Source organism: Diplotaxodon limnothrissa, linkage group LG12 (assembly GCF_057381915.1).
Source record: "Diplotaxodon limnothrissa isolate DT_005_m linkage group LG12, D_limnothrissa_male_GT1.1, whole genome shotgun sequence".
Classification (NCBI taxonomy): domain Eukaryota; kingdom Metazoa; phylum Chordata; class Actinopteri; order Cichliformes; family Cichlidae; genus Diplotaxodon; species Diplotaxodon limnothrissa.
The window spans coordinates 14393526-14421437 of NC_140607.1; the positions used below are offsets into that span (position 1 = coordinate 14393526).

The 27912-nt window shown below is 41.0% G+C and overlaps 1 protein-coding gene across 1 annotated transcript; it reads right to left on the bottom strand.

Moving 5' to 3' along the window:
- Window positions 1-99: 99 nt before the first annotated feature.
- grk5l (G protein-coupled receptor kinase 5 like) lies at window positions 100-27875 on the bottom strand. The gene is made up of 16 exons (XM_085367163.1): window positions 27391-27875; window positions 10850-10945; window positions 10609-10721; window positions 4873-4950; window positions 4490-4587; window positions 4252-4344; window positions 2554-2617; window positions 2320-2460; window positions 2053-2243; window positions 1857-1894; window positions 1576-1665; window positions 1285-1493; window positions 1062-1199; window positions 652-789; window positions 409-540; window positions 100-321 (listed from the first exon to the last, which is right to left on the bottom strand). Exons 1-16 carry the CDS (start codon window positions 27440-27442, stop codon window positions 238-240), a joined length of 1755 nt encoding a protein of 584 aa, XP_085223289.1. The 5' UTR covers window positions 27443-27875; the 3' UTR covers window positions 100-237.
- Between the last annotated feature and the right edge of the window lie 37 nt (window positions 27876-27912).

A 27912-nucleotide genomic window follows, 5' to 3' on the forward strand; every position in this document is an offset into this window, starting at 1 on the left:
CCCAGGACATTAGGGCATGGTCATCCCCCCTCCCCTCCCCTCCCCATCCCACCCCTCCCTCCCACCCAATGGACTGGCCATCAAGGCTTTTTAGACCGGCTGTTGCTCAGGCCCCAGCAGTGGACCAGTCAGCAGGAGGGAAGCCCTCGGTAGCTCCTTCCCTTTGCACGGTATATGTGTGTGTGTGTATGTGTTCTGTGTTTGTGTATGTGGGGCGCCCACACAGACACGATGCCACTAGGGGGCAGAGTTGGACATGGAGTCCACAGAGTTTACGCTGGAAGACTGCACACGGCTGTTGGAAATGGACACCTCTGGGTGCTGCGGCAGAAAAAGAGAGATAGATTTGCGTGGGTTAATCGAAATTGGCTTTGCCTGCTTTCCAAATGCGCCTGTCCGTTCACTTACATGCCTCCTGAAGATCCTGTCCAGCAGGCTGCGTCGAGGTGGCTCTGGCGGCTGGTTCCAGTCCAAATCTGGAGATCTCATTCCATGTGGCCCAAACACATTCAAATCTCTGAAACACTCGGTTTCTATCATCTGGATAAGATGAGAATAAGAAGCAGAAAGAGGAAAATGTGTGAGCTTTCCCAGCAAGTTGCGAGAAGCGCACTGAGCGTTTAAAATGCCGTATGACATGAATGCGCTTACCTCATTCTGCCACGGGATGGAAACGCTGCCTGTAGAGAATTTGGAGTAGAAGTCATTGTCTGTTTGGTCCAAATTGACTCCCTTGACTGTGGAGAACTGCTCTATGTCCAAAACATCCTTACAGTACACTGCCCGAGGCTGAGAGAGGGCAATGACCATGAAAAAGATTGGGTTGAAGGGAAAAACAGAAAACAAGTTTATCTTAATAGATAATTTATCATCATGGAATTTTGGTTGCCGTTTCTGATTTTTTATTTTATTTTTTATGCTGGCTATTTTTGAATATTTCCACTGATATAACAAACTTAAAAAAAATGTCCTTACTGACGCAGGGAGTGTCAGTAAGGATACTTGGTTTTAGCAGTGAGTTTGATTTAAACCTCCAGTGCAGAATAATATCAACAACTCACATCAGGCACAAAGGGAGGCTCCACCATTCCAGCCTCCATCCTCTTGAAGTTGATGTTTTTGAAGAACGAGTGGGCCTTGACGCCTGCTGCTCCATCCGCCTTGCACCCCAGCCTCTGCTTAGGGTCTTTGGTGAGCAGCTGGGTGAAGTAGAAGCAGAGATGAATCACTCAATTGTTCATCATTCATCTCTCGCTATACAAACATCTCTCCATCAAGCCTCACCATTCTACAGATGGCCTTGGTGTCCTCTGTAAACTTGTCGTTGTACTCCTCCTCTTCGTCCTGCACCCTCCTCTCCACTTCCTCCCGTTTCACTCGCTCTTTGCGGGCGCGGAAGGGCGATCGCCCGGCGGTCATCTCGTAAATGAGGCAGCCCAGTCCCCACCAATCAGGACTCATGGCGTACTTTTCGTTATTTATCACCTCCGGAGCTGTAGACCCAAGGGAGAAACTTAATGAAACTTGCACATTTTACCCTTCTCCTTTAAAAATGTTGACTACAGTGCTTCTTACCCATGTAGCCTACTGTCCCCACTCTGCCTCTAATGAGTTCTCCATCAGGCACTTTGATAGCCAGCCCCAAGTCAGAAATGCGAATGTGTCCTGCAACACAGAGTGTTAGTGAGGTGAGGTGAGGTAAGGTAGAACTGCTGATGTTATCCACATGTACCTGACAGGATCTTTGTGCACAACTAGCTGGCTGTAATTTATCATAAGATAAATGTGCAATTTAACATGCAAAATGCTGCATCGCAATATTTACGAATAAGAACTGCTGAAACTTCAAGACTCACCGTTGTCATCTAATAGGATATTCTCAGGTTTCAAATCCCTAAAGATGACACAGCATGCAAGTGTGTTAAAGCATAAAGTATCAGTTCACAACACACATTATTAAACAAAATGTTTTAAAAAACATTAACATTCAAAGGCTTTTCTCTTCTGACTGAATTACACCTTAAAATGCATTTAAGACTGTGTGAGATTTACCTGTAGACGATCGATTCCCTGTGCAAATGCTCGAGACCGCAGCAGATTTGAGCAGCGTAAAACTGGACCCTGTCTTTGTCGAAGCCAGGCGTGCCCATGTTGTAGATGTGAAACTTCAGGTCGCCGCCGTTCATGATGGTCAGCACCAGACACAGGGCGTCTTTGGTCTCATACGCGTACGCTAAGCTCACCTGGTTGAAGACAACAGTCATGCAGAAGCCGCAAGGCATCAACGCTGCACTTTATTCCTCTTAATTTTCTACTTACGACAAATCTACTGTTGACTTTCTCTAAAATCTGCTTCTCGTTGAGAGCCATGGACTCTCCTTTCCTCTTCTTTATCCTCTTCTTCTCAAGCTTCTTGCAGGCGTACATCTTCCCCGTTGCTCGAACCTGGCAGGCACATACCTGTGGATTAAAGACACCGTGTTATCTCACATTTCACTGTGAAATGGCAATACTTTTAATGTCAACATCAAAATTTATCTCCGGGTCTCTCACCTCTCCAAATCCCCCCTTTCCCAGCACTCGGTACTGTCTGAACGTGTCCTTAGTGATTGGTTGCCTGGAAAAACACAGGCACAGCAAAACCCATTAACAGATGTTCATAGTATTGATTAAGACAGGCATTATGTGCAGAACTCAATACCATCCTGAGTCTGTTTCCTGTATAGATGATGGAACCTCTTGTACATAATTTCACTTTCCAGACACGGATACAATCAAGGCTGCTCTGAAAGCCTGCTGTTTACTCCCAACTGCTGTTTATTTACATGCTATCTGCATAAAATATTATACTGTTTAGAATGAGGTGTAATTCTATCCAAGTCATTTCTTATCTGGAAAATTTACCTTCTTAACTTTTTAAATTATGGTTGCTGGGGCTGTCATGACATCTGACTTTCATTTCATGATTATCACAGAAAGTTCTAGATACAATATTATTGCAATATCATTGTATTCAATTCATGTCTCATTTTATTCATTGTGAAATGACTTTAAAGAAAAAAAATAACAACCCCAAAACCCAAAAGGTTGGGATTGTGTGCAAAATGTAAATAAAAACAGAATGCCACCACTTGGAATTTGGATAAAGCCATATTTTATTCACAACAGAACACAGAAAACCTATTTGATGGTTAAAATGGAGAAAAAAATGGAGCTCGTTTTCAATTTTACTGCAGCAACACGTCATTTTGCAACTAATTAGGTGATGTGGCAACAGGCCAGTAATATGATTGGGTATAAAAAGAGCATCAGTTTCTCAGTAAGTATATATAGGCAGAGGTTCGTTTTTTTTGACGATGCTGTTCCCTCATCAGACAATATTCCTCTCTAAAAAGTCCAGCAGCTGCTCTCCTCAACTCCTGAACGTTACAGGCTGTTGTTAAAAGAAGAGGGGGTGCTACACAGTGGTGAACACGGCCCTGTGCCAACTACATCAACATCAAAAGGAGCCAATAATTTTTCAGTTACATTCAGTTAGAGTTTTTCATTATTTGATATAATTTCTGTGTTCTATTGTCAATAAATTATGGATGGGATTTGCTAATAATTTAGTTTTATTTAGATTTTACACAGGATCCCAACTTTTTCCGAATGGTTGCTGCAAAAATACAAAGTCCATGAGGGGTGATGACACAGTTATTTCCCAGACTATCAAATGTCCATTACTAACATAATAGTGATATTTCGTTTGCAAATATCACAGTTATAGTCAATACAGACTTTGCATAATGCGGACTTTACTTATGTTGGGTTTTTCCTTATTTACCTGTCGCTGGAGTCTATGTTTGTCTCTTTTTAGGTTGTTTCTTTGACTCACTGAATCTTTACCACAACGTGATCTGGAGAACAGACAGCGGCTAATTTTTGTTTTAAAACTGTCAAACTCCACGCCAAAAATAATCAGACAAAAGAAGCACTGAATGAATGTGAGCTTATTTACCGTTATACACATCAACTTTTATCTCGACTTTAATTTTAACCTTGCTGTATTTATAGGGCAGTGATCTTTACTAGTCATTTTACAAATAAATGATATGTAATCCATATTATCTTGATTACTGATTATTCCCCACATTCACATCCCTGACTACAACTACTAAATTACATTTTATAAATGTCTGCATTCAGAATTTCAATGTGGTTTTTTTTCACAGATAAGAAATGGATATAAGCAAACAAAACCCAGCCAACCTCTCCAGCATCTTCCACTGTAGAAAGCGGTCAAAGTACATGCTGTTCTGGTAGTCTGCAAACGGAGCTCCACTCAGGTAGTCATGGACAGCCCTGGTGCAGCGCAAAAAAAAAAATAAATAAATAAAAAAAATCAGTTACCAAAACGCACGTTGTGGGATGAAAATGCAGAGACAAGGCAGAGACAAATTAGAGAGAGTCCTGCAAACAGGTGAGTGTGAATGAATGAGGAACTCACTTGCGGCAGTTGCTGAAGATCTCCTTACATGGACTCAGCTCGAGGTTCTCTCTGCACTGGTCTGCAAAAACCTCCGCTATGTCTACACGCTGAGGTGACTACATCAACACATGTAAACAGTAGCACACATACAGGAATGCGTCACTCTTTATTACACACACTACAAATTAAAGAGATAACATAAACGCCTGATCTAATTGACGATGAAGTAACAATACATTGACTTTTTAATGCGTACACTTGATTACTAAACCCATGCAGGCATCTTGGCGAACTTTAATTCTGCCGTCTGCTTGTCTGCTTACAAAGTTTTCTTTTGAAGCAAAGTGTGAAAAAAAAGAAGGCTCGAAAATTTTTAAAATGCATCAAATGAGGAAACTTACATTTTCTGATAGAAAGGCCTTGATGATCTGGCACCCTCTGCTTTTTCTTTTTTCATCAGGTGTTACCTCGTAGTCTTCCTAAACAAGAGAACAACTCAGTGTTGTTAACAAAACTCCTGTTATAGATTTGTGTTACATACTTTTATAGATGTGACAAAAGTATTAACGTGCACTTGATCGTCTGCAGTCAAGTAGTTATTTATCAGTGCCAATTTCAAACAAGGCAACTTATGTAATGAATATTTTCTAGACTATAAACAGTGGCATTTACATCACTTGATCAATTATTGGCTAATTTCAAAGTTCAGATGTAAAAGATGATGTTTAGTTTGTTGTGAAATTGTGAAACATTTCTTTAGACTTCTATAGATCTCAAATCTACAACAACAGACAGTATTTAGTAATGCAATGATTTATTGGATGGGGTGTTGTGAAACTGTCTTTCAATCTGACCTTTTATTAATTACTTCACTGACATTTGTAACAGCTTGATTGTTGACTTTCTGTAGCAGCAAACCATGACTACATGTTTTATTAACCACAAAGTCCCAGTGGACTTGGAAGACACCCACTATTCTTTTGCAGTTGTTGAATAACAGAATTTATTGGAATGAAAATAATAACTTCTCCCTTCCAGTCAAGCCAAGTCAAACCGATTTTTATCTCAAGCATCCCAAATCCCCAATTTACATCGACGAGATCTATAATCTGCGCAGGAGATTTGTTTAAAACAAGGAAATAAATTTCCCCTCAAACAAGTGCAGGAGGAAATGATGATAATAGAAAAACTAAACACAACTAAAGTGTTTTATAATCGTTCAACCAGAGAAAGTCAGCTGTGATAAATGACATGTTACTAAAATCCTTTTAAATTACACTGACGATGATTTAGAACTCGGACTAGAAGGCATTCAAACTGGATGCATAACTCCAATAGTGGAAAAAAAAAAGCCCCCCCAAAAAACCAAATGTCTCTCGAATTTTTCCTGCTTTTTTCCTTTGAAAGACGAAACAGCTGCTGTGCGGTTACAGAAACACACACCTCTCACTCTCTGTATATCTGTGTTTCCCTGTCACTCTCACATAAACATATGCTGCTCTTGGCTCCGTGTTTGCACACATGCAGCTGATGACACTAACAGGTTGGGTCGTTACGCGGCGGACACACTGGACTTCTCGCAGGGGCAGTGACATGAAAAGCTCGCTGACGCATTTGGAAGCCGGCACTTTTAACCTCTCAAAAGCGGGAGGGGGAGGGCAACATGGCATCCATGCGGCATGCTGGCATGGCTGTTTCTATTAGTGGGCTTTTTCCAACATGGCCCTGTGTTGCCTGGCAACCACACAGTAAACACGGTGGGATTCCTTGAGGTCCTGCAGTGTCACAGTGTGTCACACCAGCGTCACCAGCTTTCCACTACAACACACATCAACGTATATATGATATGCACCGCGGAAGCACACATGAGCTCGAAGCTTAAGGAAAAAACTGGCTTTAAAAAACCACAGCATCACAGACACTACAGAATGAAACACGAAGAAGCCAACACTGTACGTAAACATGTAAGATTATGACTAAAAGTCACAGAGAACGAGAGAGAGCGCTGTGACTGCTGCCAAGTGTTGATTAACTGAGGCTTTGTTATCAGAGGTTTCAGAGAAACACACACACAGTAAATGAGCTGTCTGACTCCCACCGCTTGCTGGAGGAGCAGGAAAAGGGGGGAGGGGGGTTCAGCCAAAGGGGAAAGAAGACGCCTCCTTAGCCTTTTGGAAGCAGAGTAGATCCAACACATACAAACACCTTCTCATGATGTAAGAGGAACCATTGGAACCACTTAAGTTGCACACACCGAAAAAACACATGCACAAACACTCCCTCCTCCTTTTGAACCGCTGTGCTCATACTTTCACACGGCTTACACGTTTAAAAAAAACCATACATAAAAGAACAACAATTACTGTAAATTGTAGATTACACTAATTACTGCACACTAGATTACACAATAACACTGTCTAGTAAACCTCATACCAGCAATGGACTGCAATGTTGTTTAATCACTTGTAATACAACCACCTGCCTGGTTGTAAACACCCTCAGACCTGAGTAATTGTCAAATGGGGTTCATAAAGCTGAGTTTGTCACATGGACTGTAGAATTAGCTCCAACACGTGTTTGGCTTGAGTGTAAGTGCTTTCCCCCTACACAGAGTGGGGGTGGCATGGAGGGGGTGATGGTCACTTTTAGGGCTGGGCGGTTAAAAGTGGGCAGAAAAGTGGAGAGACGGGGGTGCGCCGGGACTGGAAGGGGCTGGCGAGGGAAACAATGCGTCCTTTCTGCCCGTCACATGTCCGCTAAGATATTCTGGGCATAGATAGATAAAGACTTAAATGTGTCATGTGGGAGGTATTTTGTCTAGACGTGGACATGGGGTGGTAGGAGGCAAAAAGCTGGATAGATTGGGGATCTGGATGGTTGAATAATCACTACTCCATTTAATTGTGTCCTCTTGCTGTGTGACCCAGCAACACCGGCGTTTTTGCAGCCTGCCCTCTAATCAGAGTGAGTACACTAAAAAAGTTGATGAGTGTGTTTCCAGGACTGCATTTATCCAGCAATAAACACAATTTTTTTTCCTCCAGATACTCGCATCTGAGAACATGCTATCCATTACATAATTGATCACACGCAGGTTACAATAAAAGGGAACTGTACAACTTAACATTTTTAGTCTTTTATTTTAGATGAGCCTTTAATTCCATGCAAAAGAATTAAATAAAGGGTGGCGACCAGAAATAACCATTGATTTTTTGGGCTGAAAGATGAATTCAAAATTATAGGTGATTATTTACTTGTAATGACGATTTGTAAGCACAAATCGTCATTACAAGATGATATAAAGTCGAAGTGCAAACTACTTCTCTCAAAACATCACCTATAAAGTAGATGTAATATAATGCCTTTGAAATCCTTTCATGTTTAATAGAGATCTTCTAGGAAGAGAGTGGAATCTGACATTTTCCAGCATTCCTGACCATGTCCGGTGATACACAGCATGTGGACAGGGTTGCAGGCAAATAGTCAGGTACACACTGTTAGCCGCATGTCGTTAGCGTGAAAGCTCCACTTCCTGTGAGCGGTTATAAAGAGTTTGCCAAAGTAAACTGCAGGAGGACCACAACAAAATTCTAACAAACCTAAACAGAAACTTACCCAGCTGAGCTTGGACATTTTAAAGAAGCTAACAAAATAAAAATGGCTATCCAGCAATCCAGAGCTCAAAGCTAGCCACAAGCTAGCAGCCTCAGCATGAGCAAAAGATTAAAGAAGTTACTGGGAAGATTATAGAGACAAGTGAAAAAGGGAAAAAGGTCATTCTCCTGTTATTTGGTGAAGTTAAAAACACACAGAATTATATGAGCAACTGACATTGGTTTTGTTGCACCTGCTTTTGTTTGGTAAGGTAAAATATATCAGGTAAAGGTGGATGTACAATAGGGGTGGGGGGAAAAATCGATACTGTGTAGTATCGTGATATTTTGTTTGCTAATAATGTATCGATACAGGGACAGCAGAAATCGATATTTTGTTACAAAAAAAGTTTTTGTGGACTGGAACATGCTCTGACTTCAGAGCATGTTGATCCTTTTTCTGAGCAAGAATCCTGACACTGTCCAAATGTGTTTAACTTTTTTTTTGGCAGCAATAAACATGACAGTTTACTTATTTTAATTTAAGACAAGTTTTATTTTAATTAAGTTTAAAACTTTTTTATTTAATGTAAAATTATATTTTGTTTTAATTTACTTTCAAATTCTTCAGTTGCTGAAGGGGCTGCATAGTTTTCATAAATTGCATAGTTCAGAATAGCTATAATTGTACCAGATGGTTGCATTCAGTTAAGTTGGACTAGACTGTAATACAAACCGTTCAGTTTGTCAACAATAAAACTGAATGAAATGAGAGAAAGACTGAGTGTGAGACTTTGATATTAGATAAAATGAATATTGATAAGGTTTACCTTTATGTACAGAATCTGAATATCGCAACATTTTTAAAAAAATTGCAATAATATCATATCGTGCGTTAAGTATTGTGATAATATCGTATCGTGGGATGTATGGTGATTCCCACCTCTAATGTACAACATCTGATTTTTGTTTATTTGTACATCTGTCCAGTAGCAGAGCACTTTACTTTCAGTTGTTTCAGTTTAAGATGATGCTGCAGCTTACCGTGGATTGGGTTATATTGTAAAGTTCAATGATTTCTTCACACTTTCTTCACAATATTGCAATCCGTGCATTTGTAGTTTATGTTTCTGAAAACTTTGTTTTACCTTTACCCATGAAAAGGATGTGACTGATTAGTTTGTCAAATCTAAAATGATCTGAAATGCAGAGACACTTTTCTTATTCTACTCTAATATGAGCTTCCACAAGACTGACTTTTAAGGGCCGGAGTGGATTATTCAAATGTAATTTCATGAAATAACGTAGCACACTAACATTTCACATTATGCTGTTTATTCAGTTCTGTGCAAATTCACACTTTTGAAAAGTTTAAAACTTGCTGTTTGAGAATCCCTCTAGTAAGCACTCCACTCCTAGAAAACTCAAACACCAAAATCATTATTAACATCCTCTGTAGGTGTCATGATGCGTGCTTCTGCCTGGGAAAAAAACAACCAAACAAAACTTGGATTTAACTAGGCAAATAAGTAAGAGCCCTCCATTGGACAACTACAGTTGCCAATGTGTTTCAGCTGGCTACAGGCTGTTTAACCCTAACTGCTGTAGTGGGTAGCTTCTCATTCCTTAGCCTTGTTGGAAGACATGGTATTCCATGGTCATGGTAAAGACGTTACACTGTCTCAGAAGGGCTAAATTATTGGTCTGCATCTAGCAAAAAAAACAACTAACAACTGTAACTATTAAAACTGTTTTAATAAGTTTCATTAAAACTTGGTGAACCATCATCTCATAGAAAGAAATGTGGTCAAAAAAAAAAAAAATCATGACAATTTTGGTGAAATAAAATGACAACAAATCAAAAGCAAAAATCACAGCTATTTCTGACTGTAAAAGTAAAAGTATTTCCACTGAACTAAACAACTGTGTAGCCTAAAGAAAACCACTTATGAGTGAGGCTAAACAGACAGAAAGATCGGAGTAACGGAAAAAGGTCACACGGTCTGATGAATGATTCAATGTGATGGGCAAATCACGATGAGATGAACCCATAATGCCTAGTGCCTACCATACTACCCTGTAGGGAGCAGTGTTATGATCTGGGGAAGCACTGCTGCTACACGAGCAAGGTGCTTGTGGGTTCAAACCTGCCAACTAGCTGGAGCCTTTCTGTGTGGAGTTTATCAGTATTAATGCTTAACATTTTAAAAAAGGGTATAAAAAAATATTTCTAGGTGGGATCCTAGTGTTGGAATTCAACTGTATCAATGCAATGACACTGGATGTGTAAGTCAAAGCTTTAAATTGTGTTTCAAAGACACTCTGTGCAGCGGTAAGATGACAAAAACAACAAAAGTACACGTCAGACTAAAATCCTGTTGCGATAAGGTTCAGTTACAATCACTGGTTGAAGGTTGGTGTGATCTGTCACAAGGAGTTGATGGTTGACTTTTCTATTCCTTAGTTTTAAAAAAAAAAAAATGATATTTTTAATGCAAATATAAAAAAGGGGTCGATGTAAGTCGTGTGTGCGTGCATGTTTACCATCGCATCCAGCAGCTGGATGCATCGCTGGAGTTTCGGTCTGGTCTCGCAGAAAAGACGGAAGAGAAGTCGTCCGATAGGCTGTTTCTCACAGATGCTGAAATATTCCCTGTCTGCAAAAGAAAAACAAACAAACAAACAAAAAAAAAAACATAAAATGAACACAGACTTTAAATCGCAGCCTTTCCAACAAACAGTCAAACACACTCTCTTTAGATGAAGGAAGTGCACAAACACGTACCGATGCTGTTTCCCAGTTCAGTACACTGGCTTATATGGGGAAAACGAAGGATCTCCTTCCATTTTTTGCTCCTTCCTTTCCTTTTCCCTCCTCCACCTGTGGTGACAGGTAAAACAAGAGGTAAAAATGTTCAACTGAAAGAAATTAATAAAGTTGTCCACATTTATTTTCGTCAGTGAGGAGAAAATGAATGCCCAATGGCTAAAAGAGAGGGGGGTTGTGTGTGGGCTCTCCCCTGAATGAAATCATAGTCTCAGTGTGTATATATAATTCATAGATTACGTCTCACTTCCTCCGTAACGCTCTCCTCTCTCCACTGACTTTCTTGCTCACTTTTCATGTGAGTGGCTTCACTGGAAGTGGAACAGTGTGTGTGTGTGTTTAATATGAGTGTGTGTGTTTTTGTGTCCACACAGACAGAAAGCCCATTCTGACCGGCTCAGTTCCCATCAGAACCCAGACTGGATTCCACTGCACTGAATAATCATGCATCAGCTGGTGATGGCACAGGCTCCTCGACACGCAAACAGCTGCAGGAGAGAGAAATCATGTAAATGTATTTTCTCGGGTGTAAATCACCCAGCGATAGTGTTCTAGGGTTAACCGCTCTGTGCAGTGGAAATTTGCTGCAAGCAGCTCACCCAATGTGAGAGGCATTGAGAGCAATGACAAGCAGACATCTTTAAGTAATAACCCAGGAATGCGAGAGGCCCTACGTCATTGTGGAGGCTCTGAGTGAAAGCTTTTAGCAGTTTTCCCATCAATCCTGCTGCATTACTGTCTCATCCTTTCCTCCTGCTCTGCAGTCTGTTTTGCGTCTCACTGTTGCCTTTGTAATATTATATAATTTACTTGCCAAGAAAATTAAATTGCACTCAACAAGGGGAAGATTAGTCTCAAATTAGCATGTTTTGGTGTGATATTAGACCATAGCTGGGAAACTTTCTTCCCCAGAAAGCCATAAACTGACTAAGATAAAGTAAGCCAACGGTCAAACAAGTGAACCATAGCAGACTTAGTGCTGACTGCTGAATTACGTTACACATGAATGTTGGTATAGACAGAACATGCATACATACATACATCACTGACTAAGGAAATGTTTACTCTATATTTACTATATGTAATATTTAATCTAACAGCAAATACATTATCTTATACATGAATACATTCATTCATGTTTTTGTCACTCTCTCTGCAAGATCATAAAAGTGTGCTACAATGTCTGATACTGAAATATCGTGCACCCAGAATGGATGTTCTGCTCTATATTAGTGCGCAAAAGTCTTAATCCACGCCTCAGTTCTTTTCCATTTTGCTGGGAAAACAGGAAATAGATGCAGTCATCTGCTGAAACATTTGCAAATATATATGGAAACACAGCATATAATTACTGTACCATTCTTCTTTCCCTTAAGATGGATCAACTGAGGGACAACATACATCTCTCGGGTCCTGTATGAGGTCTACTCAAATTTTTCACATGACTTTCAGATACTCTCCACGTAGGCCTGCTACTTTTTCCCCCTCCGCTTGTCTGGTTTCCTCAGGTTTTTAAGGACACTCTGCACAACATGCTGAGATATGAAGTTTTGAGCTCATAGGTTTTTGGGAACCACTTTGTTGGTGGAAAAATTTATGCCTGTCAGACTGTGTAACCTTTCATAACTTTTAACTATTTTTTGTTGTGAAGCTCTTTGTGACATTTATCTTAAAATGTGCTCTATGAATATTTAAAAAAACAAAACAAAAACGTATTTACTTAATTTACTTACTTTTCACATATTGAACTAAAGAAATGGGAACAAATTATATGTTTTTGTGACAGGCTGCTGATAACAAAGAGTCTAAAGACTCAATTCCAGATTTGTTCTTTGCTAAATTGTCTGTTGTGTGTATGGACAACAGGTACAATTTTACAGCATGAATGATTCATAGGTCAGTGTTAAGTGGCTTAAGAAAAATGATCAGGCTCAAAGACTGGACTAAAAATGATTAACAAAGCAGCCCATGTTGAAAGAAACACTTTGAAAGACCTTCAGAAAGCCTGGAGAACTATTGCTTAAGACCAGTTTCCAGTTTTTAAAAAATGACAACAAAATATGAAGAAATGAGGGGTGGCTCAAGACTTTTGCATGGTACGGGTTATTTTGCCCACATAGTACAAAAGCCTCATTTTACACACTTATGCTTATTATTCACTTACCAAGTATGACCCTCGTGTGTCATACTTTCAGGATTACATTGCAACAGCCAGCCATAACCATACATTATACAGGCACAAAGGGATTTAATTAGAGATCATTTCCATCATTACAAGCTGACATAACATTTTTGAACAGATGATTTCACAGCAAAGTATACAAAAGTATTTCAATCCACTTCTTACATATTTGAGTCATAAAAAGTTTTACAGGGTTGTACTGACTCTTATTAGAACTGCAGTATTTTTCTTTTTAGGAGGAGGGGTGTTAAAGATAAGGGACCCTACGTCAGCAAAGCTCACATACGGTATTCAGAATGATACTCGTATCACCAAAGACAAACACGAAGCATGAATGTATTAATAACCCGAATAAAAATATCCCCAAAGACAATCATTAACTTCGAGCACCTGCGCCTCATTAACATTACTGTAGACCAGGGGTGCCCAATCCCGGTCCTCGAGAGCTACCGTCCTGCAGCTTTTAGATGCATCCCTACTCAAACACAGCTGAATCAAATGGTTTGATTACCTCTTCAGCATGCCATCGTGTTTGGCAAAGGCCTGATAACAAGCCATTCATTTGATTCAGCTGTGTTGGAGTAGGGATGCATCTAAAAGCTGCAGGACGGTAGCTCTCGAGGACCGGGATTGGGCACCCCTGCTGTAGACGAAACTATGCTATAAACAGGCGCACTTCCTTATTTGATCGCTTCTGTAAACAGCTCATATGTAAACTTATGCTCCCCACACAAAAATACAGTGTGTTGCTGTGTGCTCCAGTTTTTGAATCTCCTTTAATGAAAACATGACATCTGCCAAAAAGGCAAAAGAATACAGCGAATGAAGAAGGTCATTCCCCATGGGAGGGACGCCATGCTAAAAATGTATGCACTTGTGCTAGTGTGAGGCATTTGTGGATACAAGCGTCCAGCCAAATGGCATAAATTTCCTGTGAAGGGTCAACGCCATGTCAAATAATTGTACCAAACATGGGTGCTCCACCCAGGCATTCAACTTCTACACAATGCTGAGACAACCACAAATAATGCAGTTCCTTCTTTTTCTTTCTGTGTCCTGTTTTCTTTGCCTCTCATTGCTCTCCAAGCCTATTTATTTTTCATTCTTTCTCCCTCCCCGCCTCCCCCCTTTCCTGCTTTTTGGAACTCCTGGCATCATCTTCTGCTCTTCTGCTGTTTCCCTGTGATCCAGTATCTTTTTCCCTTTTCTTCTGACACACTGCTGAAGATTTCCTGTCATCACCACATCACTGTCACCAAGTTTGCTGCCAGCCAATCACTGACCTCATTTGCTGTTTCAAGTCTATCAACCCCCTTTTGTTTTAGGACTTTTTTTTAAGGACGTCTACAGCTCCTTGGCCATAAAAATAGAACAGTGCTATAGATTAGTGGTTTGCCTCCTTTTTGGGCTTTTCTACGTGTGGTCTCTTGTCACGCTGTTCATGTTATTTTTATAACCCCTCGATTTCTCTCATTCATCACTGCAAATAAAGCTGCTCGAAAGCATATTTATAATTCGTCCCACTGTAACATTCGAGGCCCATGTGGTGCAAAGACCAGAACACAGAGCACACCCAAACACTCCCACAAACATGCAAATACAACGAATCAATTATTCCTCATCTGAATGTAACAACAAATAAAGTTCTGTTTAGCCTTAGTGCCCTTTGGCTTCTTTTGTCTGTGGGCTCAAGAAAGCACAGCCTAACAGAGGTTAAAAAAATTGTCTGACACGTTGCTGTTACACGGCTTTACGAAATGTTCTGGCAGGATTTGAGGAAAGTTTACAACAGTATTAGATATACAAAGATGAAAGCAAGTGCTAACTTTTTGAAATCATGTTTTGAAGAAGAGAAAAACATTCACATGTTTCGTTTTACGTCCAGATTTGTAACTCTAGGTTCCTGTTTAACAAAACTTGGCTCTTAAAAGTATGAATATCCTCGTAAATATCCTCCATAAACCATCTTGTTCACGGCTGTCTGTTTATTTCTTTCGCTATTAAAGCGTTCTCACTCTTATGTGGTCTGTCAGTTACACACGAGCTGAAATATGTGCTGTGGCGTGGATTTGCTGCACACAGGAACTTGTCCGTCTAATTTGTTCCATGTGGGCAGTGTGGTCGCCACCCTTTATTTATGCTCATGTTTAGGAGCTCTGACATCATCAAGGCATGTCAAGTAAAGCAAAAAGAAGGTCAGAGACAAAACGTCAACTGTCTGGCGTAACACCAGGGGGTTACCCGAACCCCAAACATCTGTGTGTGTGTGTGTGTGTGTGTGTGTGTGTGTGTGTGCACGCACAATGTCACTACTGTGACCTCTCTCTAGTGTTGTCCTCATGCTCAATTTAATCAACTCGTGGCAATCCTGCAGGCCCCATCCATCCACACCTTCGAAAACAACCCTGCTTAGATTTGAGGTTATACGCACAAAGTGCTGACACTCAAAAGAACCCAAGCCATTAACATCTAGTGCCTGACACACACACACACACGTGCACACACATAATCTCCGAGGTCTCGAACACCTCCACTTACAATCTCACTCCAAACATGAAGCTAGATGTGCTGTGGACAACCAGCTGAAACCACATCCTGACTGTCACACTGTGCATCTGGCATATATGCAATAACATCTGCAACAGAATGTGATGTTAAGAGCACGAGCGTGAGCAGAGCCGAGCGTTCTGAATATGTGCTATTTTCTACACCTACACTGTGTAAAAAAGTGTGCAAGATTTGAGTAGGTTTCAGTGACTCTTCACTCTCATCTCCTGGCTGCACTGACCCTCTTTGTTCACAAACAACTCACTATCCCTTTCTGATTATCTAACTCTCGCTTATTCCCACATCACCTCCTTTGTCTGATCTGTTAAATGTCGGCCTCGCGGTTGAGTCATACTGTGGTGGTCAGCGAGTTACAAATACATTGTGGCCGACCAGCACCAGACTATGATGCAAATGCCTTTGTTCCCCTCGGTCCATCCCTCCCGGCACATCCAACCGTTCGGTGATCGGGATTTATTTGCATGAGAGCTCCAGGTAAGGGCCAATGGTCTTGTGCATGCAAAACACAAGTGGTAAACACCCAGCAAGCATATTACTGAAGGAAGACGGGAGCTTTGCATTTGCAAAACATCCTCTTTGTGCTTCTTCGGGCGCTGTAAAGTGATTCGTAGCAATATATGGGTTTGCTTTATCACGGGAAATGTGATTAAATCGTACTAGATATCTATCTGCTGCAAAGACAGAAGAGGAGCAAAGAGAACAAAAAACATACCTTGGCACACTGCTTTTGTGTGAATGTTGCTCCTATATATGCAGTATAAACAGGAATGTAGACGTAAATAAAGGTTTAAGGTACTACACTGCATACCAGTTTATTAAAAATATAAGCATATATGCATGCGCATGCCTATCAGGTCAAGCCAGCAGCACTGAAAGCAAACCAAAACAAGATGTGAAAGACTCATTATTGAAGCTTTAATCCACATATTAAAAGTGTGTGTGTGTGTGTGTGTGTGTGTGTGTGTGTGTGTGTGTATGCCACAGGAAGGCAGGGGAAACACTGCCCAGACCTGAGCAGCAGGGGTGGACTATAGCAGGAAGACGGTCTTTGTTGGTCTGTTCCACCATGATGTCATGTCGGTGCCTCTGTTCTTATTACCATCCTAAATGAGCTCCCGTGTCCACATATATCACAATAATAACAACTGGATGGTCCGCCTGTAACATCTGCTGAAATGCTCGAAGCAAACATTGATGACGTGCACCTTTTTACCTGGCAACACACTCGGCTTCTTTTGGCTGCTGTGAGGGTCACATGTTGAACCGCTTAATGAGGGGTCATAAACTCAAAATCAGTCATAGACAATAAAACAGAGATCTTATCAGCAACAGTATTGGCGTTCTATTCAGCTGTGTCCCAACAACCTAGCGAGCTGTGTGCTGAAAACAACAACCAAATCTAGCTTGACCTAAGGAAGTAGCTGCATTCGACACGCGTTTAAGATTGAGACATAAATTCCAGGTTTAACCTTTTGCCAACAGCTACTTTTGCACAAAGAGTTGAGGGGAAAAAAAACACACACAACACTGCCCATTTCCCCGTCTTTATGTCCTTGTAAACATTACTGCTATTAATAGAGACCAGCCCAAGGGCAGCAGCAATGTGTTAATACAAACTGAGGTGGTCAAACCAGTCCATGACCTCAGAGCTAGGGCGCTGTGGCAGTTGTCACTAGAGAAGCGGCGCCTGTTAAAGTTCATGTGTTCACGAGCAAAACAGCCACGGTGTAGGAAGACACTCAGTGTCAAAACTTGCATGCAAGGACAGAAATCTGACAAGCGCAGCAGAAGGCAGGGTACATATCCTGTCTGGGAACAGTCAGGTGCCACAAGTTTCCTGTTCTATAAATATATAAAGTATGGAATGTGACGGGGGGGAGCACGAAAAAACCCTGAAATTATATAACCCACCGTGCTGTCCGATCAAAGGACCACACACAGCGCAGGGCACGCTGGGTAATACTTGCTGTTTGCTCATCCATAAAGATCCAAGAGGACAGAGCATAGTCCACATGAAGCTAGCCGTAACAGGATGCTCCTGTGCTCTGACGAGGTATTATAGCATCTGTTTACCTCGATAAATGTTTTGGTAGTGTGAACAGTGTCGCGATACAGTCCTACATCTCTACGAGGAATGATTTTTAGTTTATTCAGAGTGAAAATCAGCAGTTAAGTGAGCAAACACTGAGGAAAGTGCTTGAAAGGCACAGAGCCGACTCATCAGTGAGATAGAACTCATGGGGCACCGTGGACTGACATTACTGGGTGGGTGCTTTCTTTCCTTCTGCATGAAACACACAGTCTCTTCATAAAGATATTTGTTCCTTGTCCTGCTCCTGTGATGTCCTGCCACGAAAACATGCCTCGATTGAAAAAAAAAAAAAAGAGTCTTTAAAATCTGCTTTGGCCTTAAATGAGCCAAACTCCTTAATGAACTCTTTCAACCTCATTTATAACTCTCTGGAGCTTTACTCAAGATTTATGTTTTTACAAATATACAAATAAATTAGCTGATTTTACTCTAATGCACTCTAAAGAATCCCCGTGTCATAGGTTCCTATAAATAACAATATGTTATGTATAAATACAAAGCCACACCTCATTTCTTAATATTTTGCTGCCATGCAGCCAGATTGTTTTGTATTGTTTTTTAAAGTGGTCTTGAGCAATAGTTCTCCAGGCTTTCATTGGACACTGGATGCCTTTTCACTCCAGTCCTTCTACCTGACCATTTTTGTTTGTTTGTTAAGCCACTGACCTATGAATCATTCAAGCATAATAAAGGCAACTAACTCAAGGGACGAACCAGTGTTGTGTCCTTGTGTCCACACATAACAGACAACTTTGCAAAGAACCAGTTTTAAATTGCAGTCACTTTCTTACTAGCAGCCTATACACACATCATTTGCTCCCATGTCTTTAATTTAATCTGGGAAAAATGCCAAAATACTATTTTGACACCAACAAACTGATTCCTAAAAGGCTACTAGTGGGAAACCTGGCATGGTGTGCCGTGTGTCCTTAAAAATTATAAAGAAACTGGACAAGTCAAGAAAGAAGTGTTAGCACAGATCCATCTGCTGTTCAGAGACATTGATCAGTGAGTCTCTGCAGCCATCCGTAAAACACAGTGGAGGCTCTGTCATGGTTTGGAGTTGCATTTGGAGATTTTGTCAAAATTGATTAGATTACGAATGTAGAACAGTACTGTTAGATTTTGATCTATCATGCACTCCCATCTGGAAAGCATCTGATTGGCAACAGCTTCAGCATGTCAATAATTTCAAACATGCTGCCAATGCAGTAAAAACATGGATCAGTCATGATCGGCCTCCACAGAGCCCGGACCTCAACATCCTCACCGACATCCAAAAACATGTTTTAATAAATCCCTGTGCCTTTTTTTCCCCAATTTTGTTTGGATCCGAAGGCTGGATCAGCACTTTTTTACAGTTGTGTATTTCCTCAAACATAAAAGATCCCTCATTTCTTCTTTATGTTTAGTTGTCCTGACATTAAAGGAAATAAACAGCCTCATTTAACATCATGTAGGTTCTGAGTGTGTTTGCATTGACGTATACAGTCTGGCATTTAGCTCTTCATCCAGCAGGAGATATCAGAGAGAAAGGTTCAGAAGTTACTGTATAGATTATTGGATTAATGCACATCAAAAATTCATCAGCTGTTCCATTAAAGCAATATGGCAGCAGTGCAGAGCGCAGGAAGCACATGGAGACACGATGAAACAGTACTTAAGTAATCACCTGTGTGTCTGAGAGGCTTCTGACTGCATTCCTGGAGTACTTTAATGACAAGCGCTTAAAATTCACATTTTTTCCTCCATCCACTTTCACTCGGCTTACCGAGTCTACTTTTACTTTAGAAAATCATCTCCGGTATTTCCCAGAATTCCACTCGACAACCCCTGGAGAACAGGCGTGAACTTGTTGCATCCAGCTGAGTTACGTATACTGTATGTGTGGGTAGAGGCAGCAATAACAATAGAGATAGTAGGAGCCAGAGAGCTGAATTTTTTTCTACTCAAGAAAAAATGAGTCACACTCCTACTCAAAACACAGCGAGCCTTGTGGCGTGTTGTCGGTGGAGATATGGGTATCTCTGCTTCGTCTTTGCTTTATAATCTCAGTGCAAAACTGCTGTTAGAGAATGAAGAGCCAATAAAGGAACCCCTATCCTTGAATTTACAAAAAACAAACTTAAACAGCAAAAACGTTCCAATAATATTAATTGAAATGGTGTGAACTGTACATGCAGGGTCATATATAATACCCCAAATGTAAATGAAGACATGCCATGCAAGCAGCTCTGCCAGGCTAACAGCGATCTAACTGTGGGTATGTCTGGGAATTTACAGACAAATGAAAATGAAAAAAACAAATGAAAAATTCCTCCTTTAAAATACCTAATGTATCATATTTGACACATGAGGTTTTGTGAGTTGTTGTGACTACATCATCAGTGTGATTTTCACCCCTTGGAAAAACCTGGATAAACTGAGCAATGCATTTTAAAGTAATAAATTACAAAATAATTATATTAATATGCTGGATGTAGCAAATATTGTATAAATTAAGACTCATATATTTATTTATTTATTTAGGACAGTGCATGTTAATGAACATAAATGTAAAAAAAAAAATTACATGAATGTAAACATACCAGATTATAGCCAAGGGCTAATTTCCATCTGTTGTCCTTAAGCATAAAAATAGACATAATAATTCATAAAAATTCATCATTCATTCATAATAAAAACTCCATCACCAAACTTACACATACACACCATTCTGTTCCCAAATAAAACATTAAAACTATACAACTTATACATGATCACACACATATGCAAATGGATATTTAATTACTTTTAAAATATTGTCATATGGTTTAGTTAATACTCAATTTAAACAATTGTCTTGTGGTTCAGGCTTTCAAGGGTTCAAATCTGCACACCTGGAGGGCAACAAAAAGTTTTCGAAAGATTTCAAAGAGCTCAAAAAATCACGATTCCCAGCCTGGCACGGCACTAAAGAATAACTAGAGTCAGCAGGCTCCATCTTATGAGGACCGAGAATTTTTTCAAGCTATCTGTAATATACTTTTAACAACATTAGCAGTGATCTCACTTCCAGAAAACACATGATGAGATTCAATGGGATAGTCGGGCATTGCCAGTGTGGTCCCATCCATGTCGTATTCAAATGAATCACCTTTTGTTAATAACACCATAAACAGTCCTGCATGTATATGCAATATATTCTTTTCAGGTCCTCTTTTAAAAAAAAATCTTTTACTTCTTTCCTGTCAGGAGGACCCGATGAGGAAATGAGACGCTGGTTTCCCTCCAATAAGAGTCTCTACTAAATAAAAGCTGACAGTTTTATTCCTCGGTTCCGTCCTTTCAGACAGGTCCTGAGAGAGGAGCACTCCAGGCAAATGTTTTTGTTTATATGAAAACGGGGCAGGAAGTGCGTAACAGAGACTACAGAGTCTGCAATATAGTGCTCATACTCAGATTACCATTAGCTGGCAGGTGCAAACAACAAAGATCAGTGTTGTGCATTTGATAGTGGAGGGTGCAGCTCATTTCACTACATTTTGCAAGTTGTAACGACAGCAGCTGGACTTGCTTAGGTTTGCTGTTCTATGGAACGCTGAAGCACCCGCCCCCGACATCCCTCCAACCTCCTCTCCCACACACACAACCCTCTGTAAATCTCTTGCAAAGACAATAGGCTAACTGTAACTCTCCTAGCAGCAATGACTAATCAGTTCTTATCAGCCAGTAATCTATGTAGAAATAAAATGTCTTCTTAAAAGAACAACTGCAGCAAAAAAACATAAAAAATGTGTAGGGCTGGTTTCAAACGCAATATGCTCCAATCAGAGCTTAGTGCAGGCTGAATCCGGGACTCGGACAAACTTTTGGAGACTTCCAGATATTTAAGACACAGCCATGTTGAGTTAATAATCAAAATAATCAGCGACTGTATATTTAGGGCAATGCAATTTCATACCTGGAATGGTAATTTACACTATATTTTTCTGCTGCTATTATTACTATGCAATATAGTCATTTTTCCTAATATATACAACAGTTTTTTTCTAAAAGCAGTGAATACACACAAATGTCTCTTATATTCTTACGTGTACATATCCTAGATTCCTTTTTTATACCTTTAGATTTATATTGTACAGTCTGACGGTGAGTAAATGCACAGAAATTTCGTTGTGATGTGCACTAAACTGGATGACACTTAAGTGGCTATTCTATTCTTTTCTATTCTATATCTATCTACACACGCTGTAAATGCTTATTTTTGGTTTAGTTAAGACGATTGTTCTAATGTTTCTTTTTGTAGATTCATTGAGTAAATCTAAATAAAAAGAAGCAATTTTTTGGTGTTTGCCTAAAAATGTCACAAAAGATTAAATAATTATGTAAATAGCTGATAATTGTAAATGGTCTGTTGTGGTCCTAAGGACCCCAAAGCGCTTTACACAATCATCCACCCATTCACACACTCACACACTGGTGATGGCAAGCTACAGTGTAGCCACAGCCACCTTGGGGCGCACTGACAGAGGCGAGGCTGCCGGACACTGACCAGTAGGCAGTTATACTGGCAATTATACGGTAAATTCTAGTGTATTCTAGGGTAATTACCACTGATGATCAGTAGGTAAATACAGTAAATGTACAGCTGAAACACTAAGAAAAAAGAAAAGGTATTACTAACTTTAACTATGATGTATTTATGACTGTGTTTGCTTTGTAATAAGTCATGTATAATTAGGTACTGTGTAAAAAAGGAGGTCCTCTGACAGACGTCCATTCGAATTACAGTTGTAAATATCCAAATTTTGTCCAACCCAAATTTAACTGTGTACTATCTAGGAATGAAAACAGTACATTCCAATGAACTGCTTTTTTGTTATGTTGTTTTTCATGGTTATACTTCCTTACAAAAACGTTTCAAACATTTACATTTTTGACAAGGGACTTTTTTTATACTTAGGTTGAAAAATAACATCAGCACATCTGGTAACACTCTTCAGGAAGTTTTGTGTTACCGGCAGTAGGTCCCCGGGACTGTTTCGCAATCTACTCAGTAAAGCTGTTTTCACACGTGAAATCTAGAAAATTTGAGGTGAATCATGTTTGTCTACTCACTTATGCACAAGCATGATCTATTTTAACCTGCTTATCAAAGTAGGGTCGTGGGAGGGGGCTGGAGCCTATCCCAGCTGACACTGGGCAAGAGGCACAGTACACCACAATCACACACCAGTCCATCACAGGCCTAACACCGACAAACGACAACACACTCTCTCACATCCACACCTGCAGCCAATTGAGAATGGCCTGTTAACCTAACAAGCGTGTCTCTCAACAGCGGGAGGAAGCCAGAGTACCCGGAGAACCCACACAGGCATATGGGAGAACATGTAAACTCCACACGGAAAGCTCCCAGCTGGCCGACAGTTTCAAACCAGAACCTGTCTTGGAGAGAGGTGACATTGCTAACCACTGCACCCCTATGCTGCCCTCAATGGCTGCCCTCTCACTACTATAATAACCTGTTTTAGTTATGCGAGGAAGCCGTCTCAGCAGAATGACAAGCGCTTACTAGCCGTGTTTAATGTGCGTTTGCATATGTACATACACCTCGTTTGGGTAATGTTTCGAAAAGTTACCAGTAACCTGAAACTGTGCAATTGCTTGCACTATTATCATGTTCATAACCTTTGCAATAAAACATGCCATCGCCTATTTAACCACAACAAAGTAACTCAGTAAAAAGATGACAATCTACCTAGTGACTAAGCTGAAACTGGACTGTAAAAGTTTTCCATGGTATTACTTCGCTGTCTTGTCTCAGATGGTGATAGACTGTCCCCTTTTCTATGCAACCAGCATGAACTTGCACCACAGCATGCATGAGATCACACATGAATTTATTGTAAAAGTCAAGTAATGTCGTGGAAAAACTGGGGCTTGTTTTTACTGCAGTTGGGTCGGTAAAGAAATGAGTTTTTCTTCATATTTCAGCTGTAGTTTCTCTGGGTTTACGTAGTAGCTGTTCCTCAGTTATTACCAATGGTAACTTCATAACAATACAAAACATTTACCAGTTCAATTAAGAGGCTACAGAAAGGAGGCTTACTGAGAATTCAGTTCAGTGATGATTAAATAATAAATCCTCGCCTGCTGTATTTCTATCACTTTTAGTCGTCCACAGCACCTCAGCTGCTTTTATTTTTTATATAACGGGAGTTTTACTTATGTAACTACAACATTCAAAAAACGCTGCAGCTCGAATGAGAAAGCCCACAGGCAGCGGAGTGGAATTCTGTCTAGTCGCCCAAACTAAATGCCCGGGCTCTGTTACCACAATTCAAGAAAGGCATCTGGATGCAGCAATGCAGTTTTTCCCCTGCTCTCATTCACTTAAACAACCGATGACGTTCACTCGCCTGGCTTGGAATCTGCGACTGCTGCCAGCAAGAGTTGTGAATGGGGAGGCAGGCAGACAGAGGCTTGTGAACACACACACACACAATAAGCAAAGGGTCTACTGCACCGATGCTGCTCGCGTCACAGTGGCTAAGTTCAGGTTACATTTAAACAAAGGAATTTGCCCCACACCCCTCATCGGCTATCGCACACATAAATCTACAGTATGTTCTGATATTATACCTGCTCGCTCGCTCTGACTGTATGTCAGCTATATGTATAACATTAAAGGCCACAGTGTAACAGATCCCACTGAAACAAAGAGCCCTGTCAGGCCTAAGTGCCTTTGATCTTTTTGATCTGTTGTAAAGCCCCAATTTCCTCAGCTGACAAACTCACACAGACATCACAGCTTTTAAGGCCAGCGCACCAGCGTTTCCCCCTGCTGCTCTGACACAGTAAGCAGTGCTGTCGCTGTCAGATGATACTCAGATGACCATCGAAGTGTTTCATTTCACCGCATACTCATCATCCATAAAGTATCTTCCGCAGAGACCGGAGAGGAGCTCTACAGGAAGATGGAGCTCGGATGGCAGTAGCCCACTCAGTTTGTTATGTAACAATCAATTTGATTAAATAGCTTATGGGCTGCATCAAACTGATAGCGTATTATACCACTGAACTTTATGTAAGACAGCGGTCACTTAACAAAATGGTCCAATATGGTCAGAGCCCCTCTCTTTAAAAAAAAGAAAAAAAATTCTTCTTGTGGAAATCAAGTTAGGTTTTTTACTGTGATTAAACGGAGCACTCTTTTGATTAGAAATCCTCCATTTCTAAAGTGTTTCCAATCTTCCAGCTAATTACTAATCTCAAAATTATCTCTGAATACTCATAAGCGACGATGAGCTTTCACCAAACTTGGCGGCAAATGCCAGACCAGCACCGTCAGAGCAGCCATCGCTGACACTGAAGAGTCAAAGAGCAACCAGAGGCTGGCACGAGGCCTGTTTTGCCACTCTTGGCCCGGGGATATCAATAGCTTTCTTATTTCTCCTCTTTTCTCCAACTTGCACAGTTTTACTGATCTGGGAGGTGTGAGGATGCTGGCATAAACAAGCCAAAGACTGCAGTGTAAACTGGGCCTTCCTGTTGTCCTTAGCTGGAGAAGTTTAGACAGAGGATGCTTGCCTCTCAGTTCAGGCATGGCTGGAGATATGCTCGCATAAACAAACAGGAAAAAACACTCTTCACTTTGCTCCACTCGCATTCTCTCGGCTGTTGCTAGTGCATGATCTAAAATGAGTCTCTGTGTGTACAGTACAGTGCCTTGCTTAAATGTATGCATGCACAGAAAGCAGCAGCATTAACAGCAGCAGACATGGATGTGCATAGCCTTTGGCACTGCATCACGTAATACAAAACCTCTAATGATTTAGACCATTAGAGGATACAACCAATATTGCAACCTGTGAAATTGTTCAGTGTGTGCACTGCACACTCCAATTCAACTGTTGAATCAGTCCCACACAGCTACATTTATAGAGGCATTGATCAAGCTGCTGAGAAAGTCGTGCTTCAGCTATTAACTCAAAGATCCATCTCATCCAATAATTGTATAAGGCCTTATTCTCTCCTCCACACACACGCGCACACACAGTCAGGGCAGATGCACACCATTGGAGCAGCTGGGACAAGCGAGATCTGTCATGGGTCATTAACTGCTCTTATTAATTCATGAAGCTTGATTCACTCAGCCCAGTCGTGTTCTGCTGCCATAAAACAAACGTCCAGTCCAACCCACGGGCGAAGGCATTCTTCGTGTGGATTTTGACAGCATGTCGCCATCCTGGTTCATTTTATTACTCTATTAGTGCCTATGAAACACTTCCAGCTCTATGTGCAGGAAGCCCATTTATTTTAAAAACATGCCAACGTTGTAACACGCGTGGAAGGAGCTGCGAGAGAACCAAAGTCTTTTCCTGCGTCATCTTGCAACTCTGCAGAGGCTTTTGCCACATCAAACTATGAGCTTCCCTGCAACCGGACCTGTGTACACTTGCACTTGTACATACACCGAGTCATTTTAAACTGAAGCAAAAGATTTGATGCATTTACAGAAAGACAGAAAACTGTTGCAACCAGTTCCAAAAAACAAAACAAAACAAAAAAGAATAATCATGACAATAAAGTGGGATGAGTGTGAGTGGTGGTTTTTAAACCCTGCTGATTGAAAACAGGTTTGGGATTACTGAGGAGAGTTCAAAGGGCATCCCAAAGGGACCCAGGTACACTCAGGACAAAATGTAATCTGTTTTCATTTTGTTTAAGTTTCTGGACATTACCCAGACTGAATAAGGGAAAAGGATGGCTATTTCTCTCAGGATTTATCTTGCTGTTTAAAGCTGCACAACCAAAACACTCCCTAATTTTGGCTTATGAGGCGAAACCTAATGAATTTTGTTTTGTAACTTCCCACAGGCCCCAAACCTGAAATAAAAGTGCCCACATGATCCCAACGACCAAAACGGTCAATGCATCACACAGTGCGCGGCGTTTACCTCCAGGCCTTCCTCGTGCCCTCAGCGCAACCCTGTCTTCCTCAGAATTTACTATTAATGACACCGTGCGCCTTCATATTTCAGACCGTGCTGTCGGGCTGCAACTGGCCTTTTCAGACATTTGACTCTTTCTACACAGATAAGCAGAGTCCGTCTCTCCGCAGGGGCCCTTTACACAGATTTCAACACCAGTCACGTCATCGGATCACCTTTCAAATGTCAGACAGCCTAAGCTCATTTTATTCCCCCTCTAGAAAGGAGTTATTCCCCGTGTCAGTGTTTGCTCCAGCATGCATAACGTTGCGAAAGAGCCGCTTTCATATGCACAGACAACGAAAGCGGATGTGGGAGGCAGACCACCCTCCCATCCTCCCTCCCCTGCCGCCCCCGTCCCCCAACATATATATTTTTTTATATATATATTTAATGGGGGGGGGGGGGGGGCATACAATCTGTCAAAATGTGCAAGGATTTTGGTTGACTCGAGTCTATCACTGATTACAAGACGAGCAGTTTCGCGGTGTTCCGTTGATGTTGTCTGCACTGTCTGCACAGCACCCCCTCCCGATTTTTTTTCTGTTGCATCTTTAGGATTTACCTGCCGTAATGAGCCACACAGTCTGCAGGCTGCCGTCATCCTTACGATTATTTTTTTTCTGCACAGCTCAAAATATGACAAAAGCAGGCCCGCTTACTATTTGTGTCAACTTACCCTCTCTGGCTTTTAGCAGTACAGTGTTGGCTACTATGTTCTCCAGCTCCATCAAAAAGAAAAAAGAAGAGAAAAAGAAAAAAAATCCTAAACGTAGAGGTTTCTCGGCACACAAACGTCTGCGGCGAATACAGCGTCCTTCAGCTCTGTGCGATGCGTTTCTTTTTCTTCACTCCTGGTGACTATCCAAGTAAAATTCACTCATATCAAAGTCGTAAAGGATAAAACAGGATGTCATAAATTTGCTTGCAGTGTAAGCTGGGCATGGTTCTTGTTGTGGGCTGGAAGTGCGGCGCTGCATTTCTACTCCAATCCCCCCAAAACCATTCCATGCGTAATTTGGGTAGGAAATCTCCCCGACGCATAAAATAATTATTTCTGGAAGATCCGATGTCTGCAAACCGGGTTCTTTCGGCGGCGGATCCTTAACAAGGGTACACTAGGATACCGCCAGCTTTACCTTACAACAGCAGCAGCAGGGGTTGGCTGAGTGCACGAGAGAGGACATCAGCGGGCCCCCTC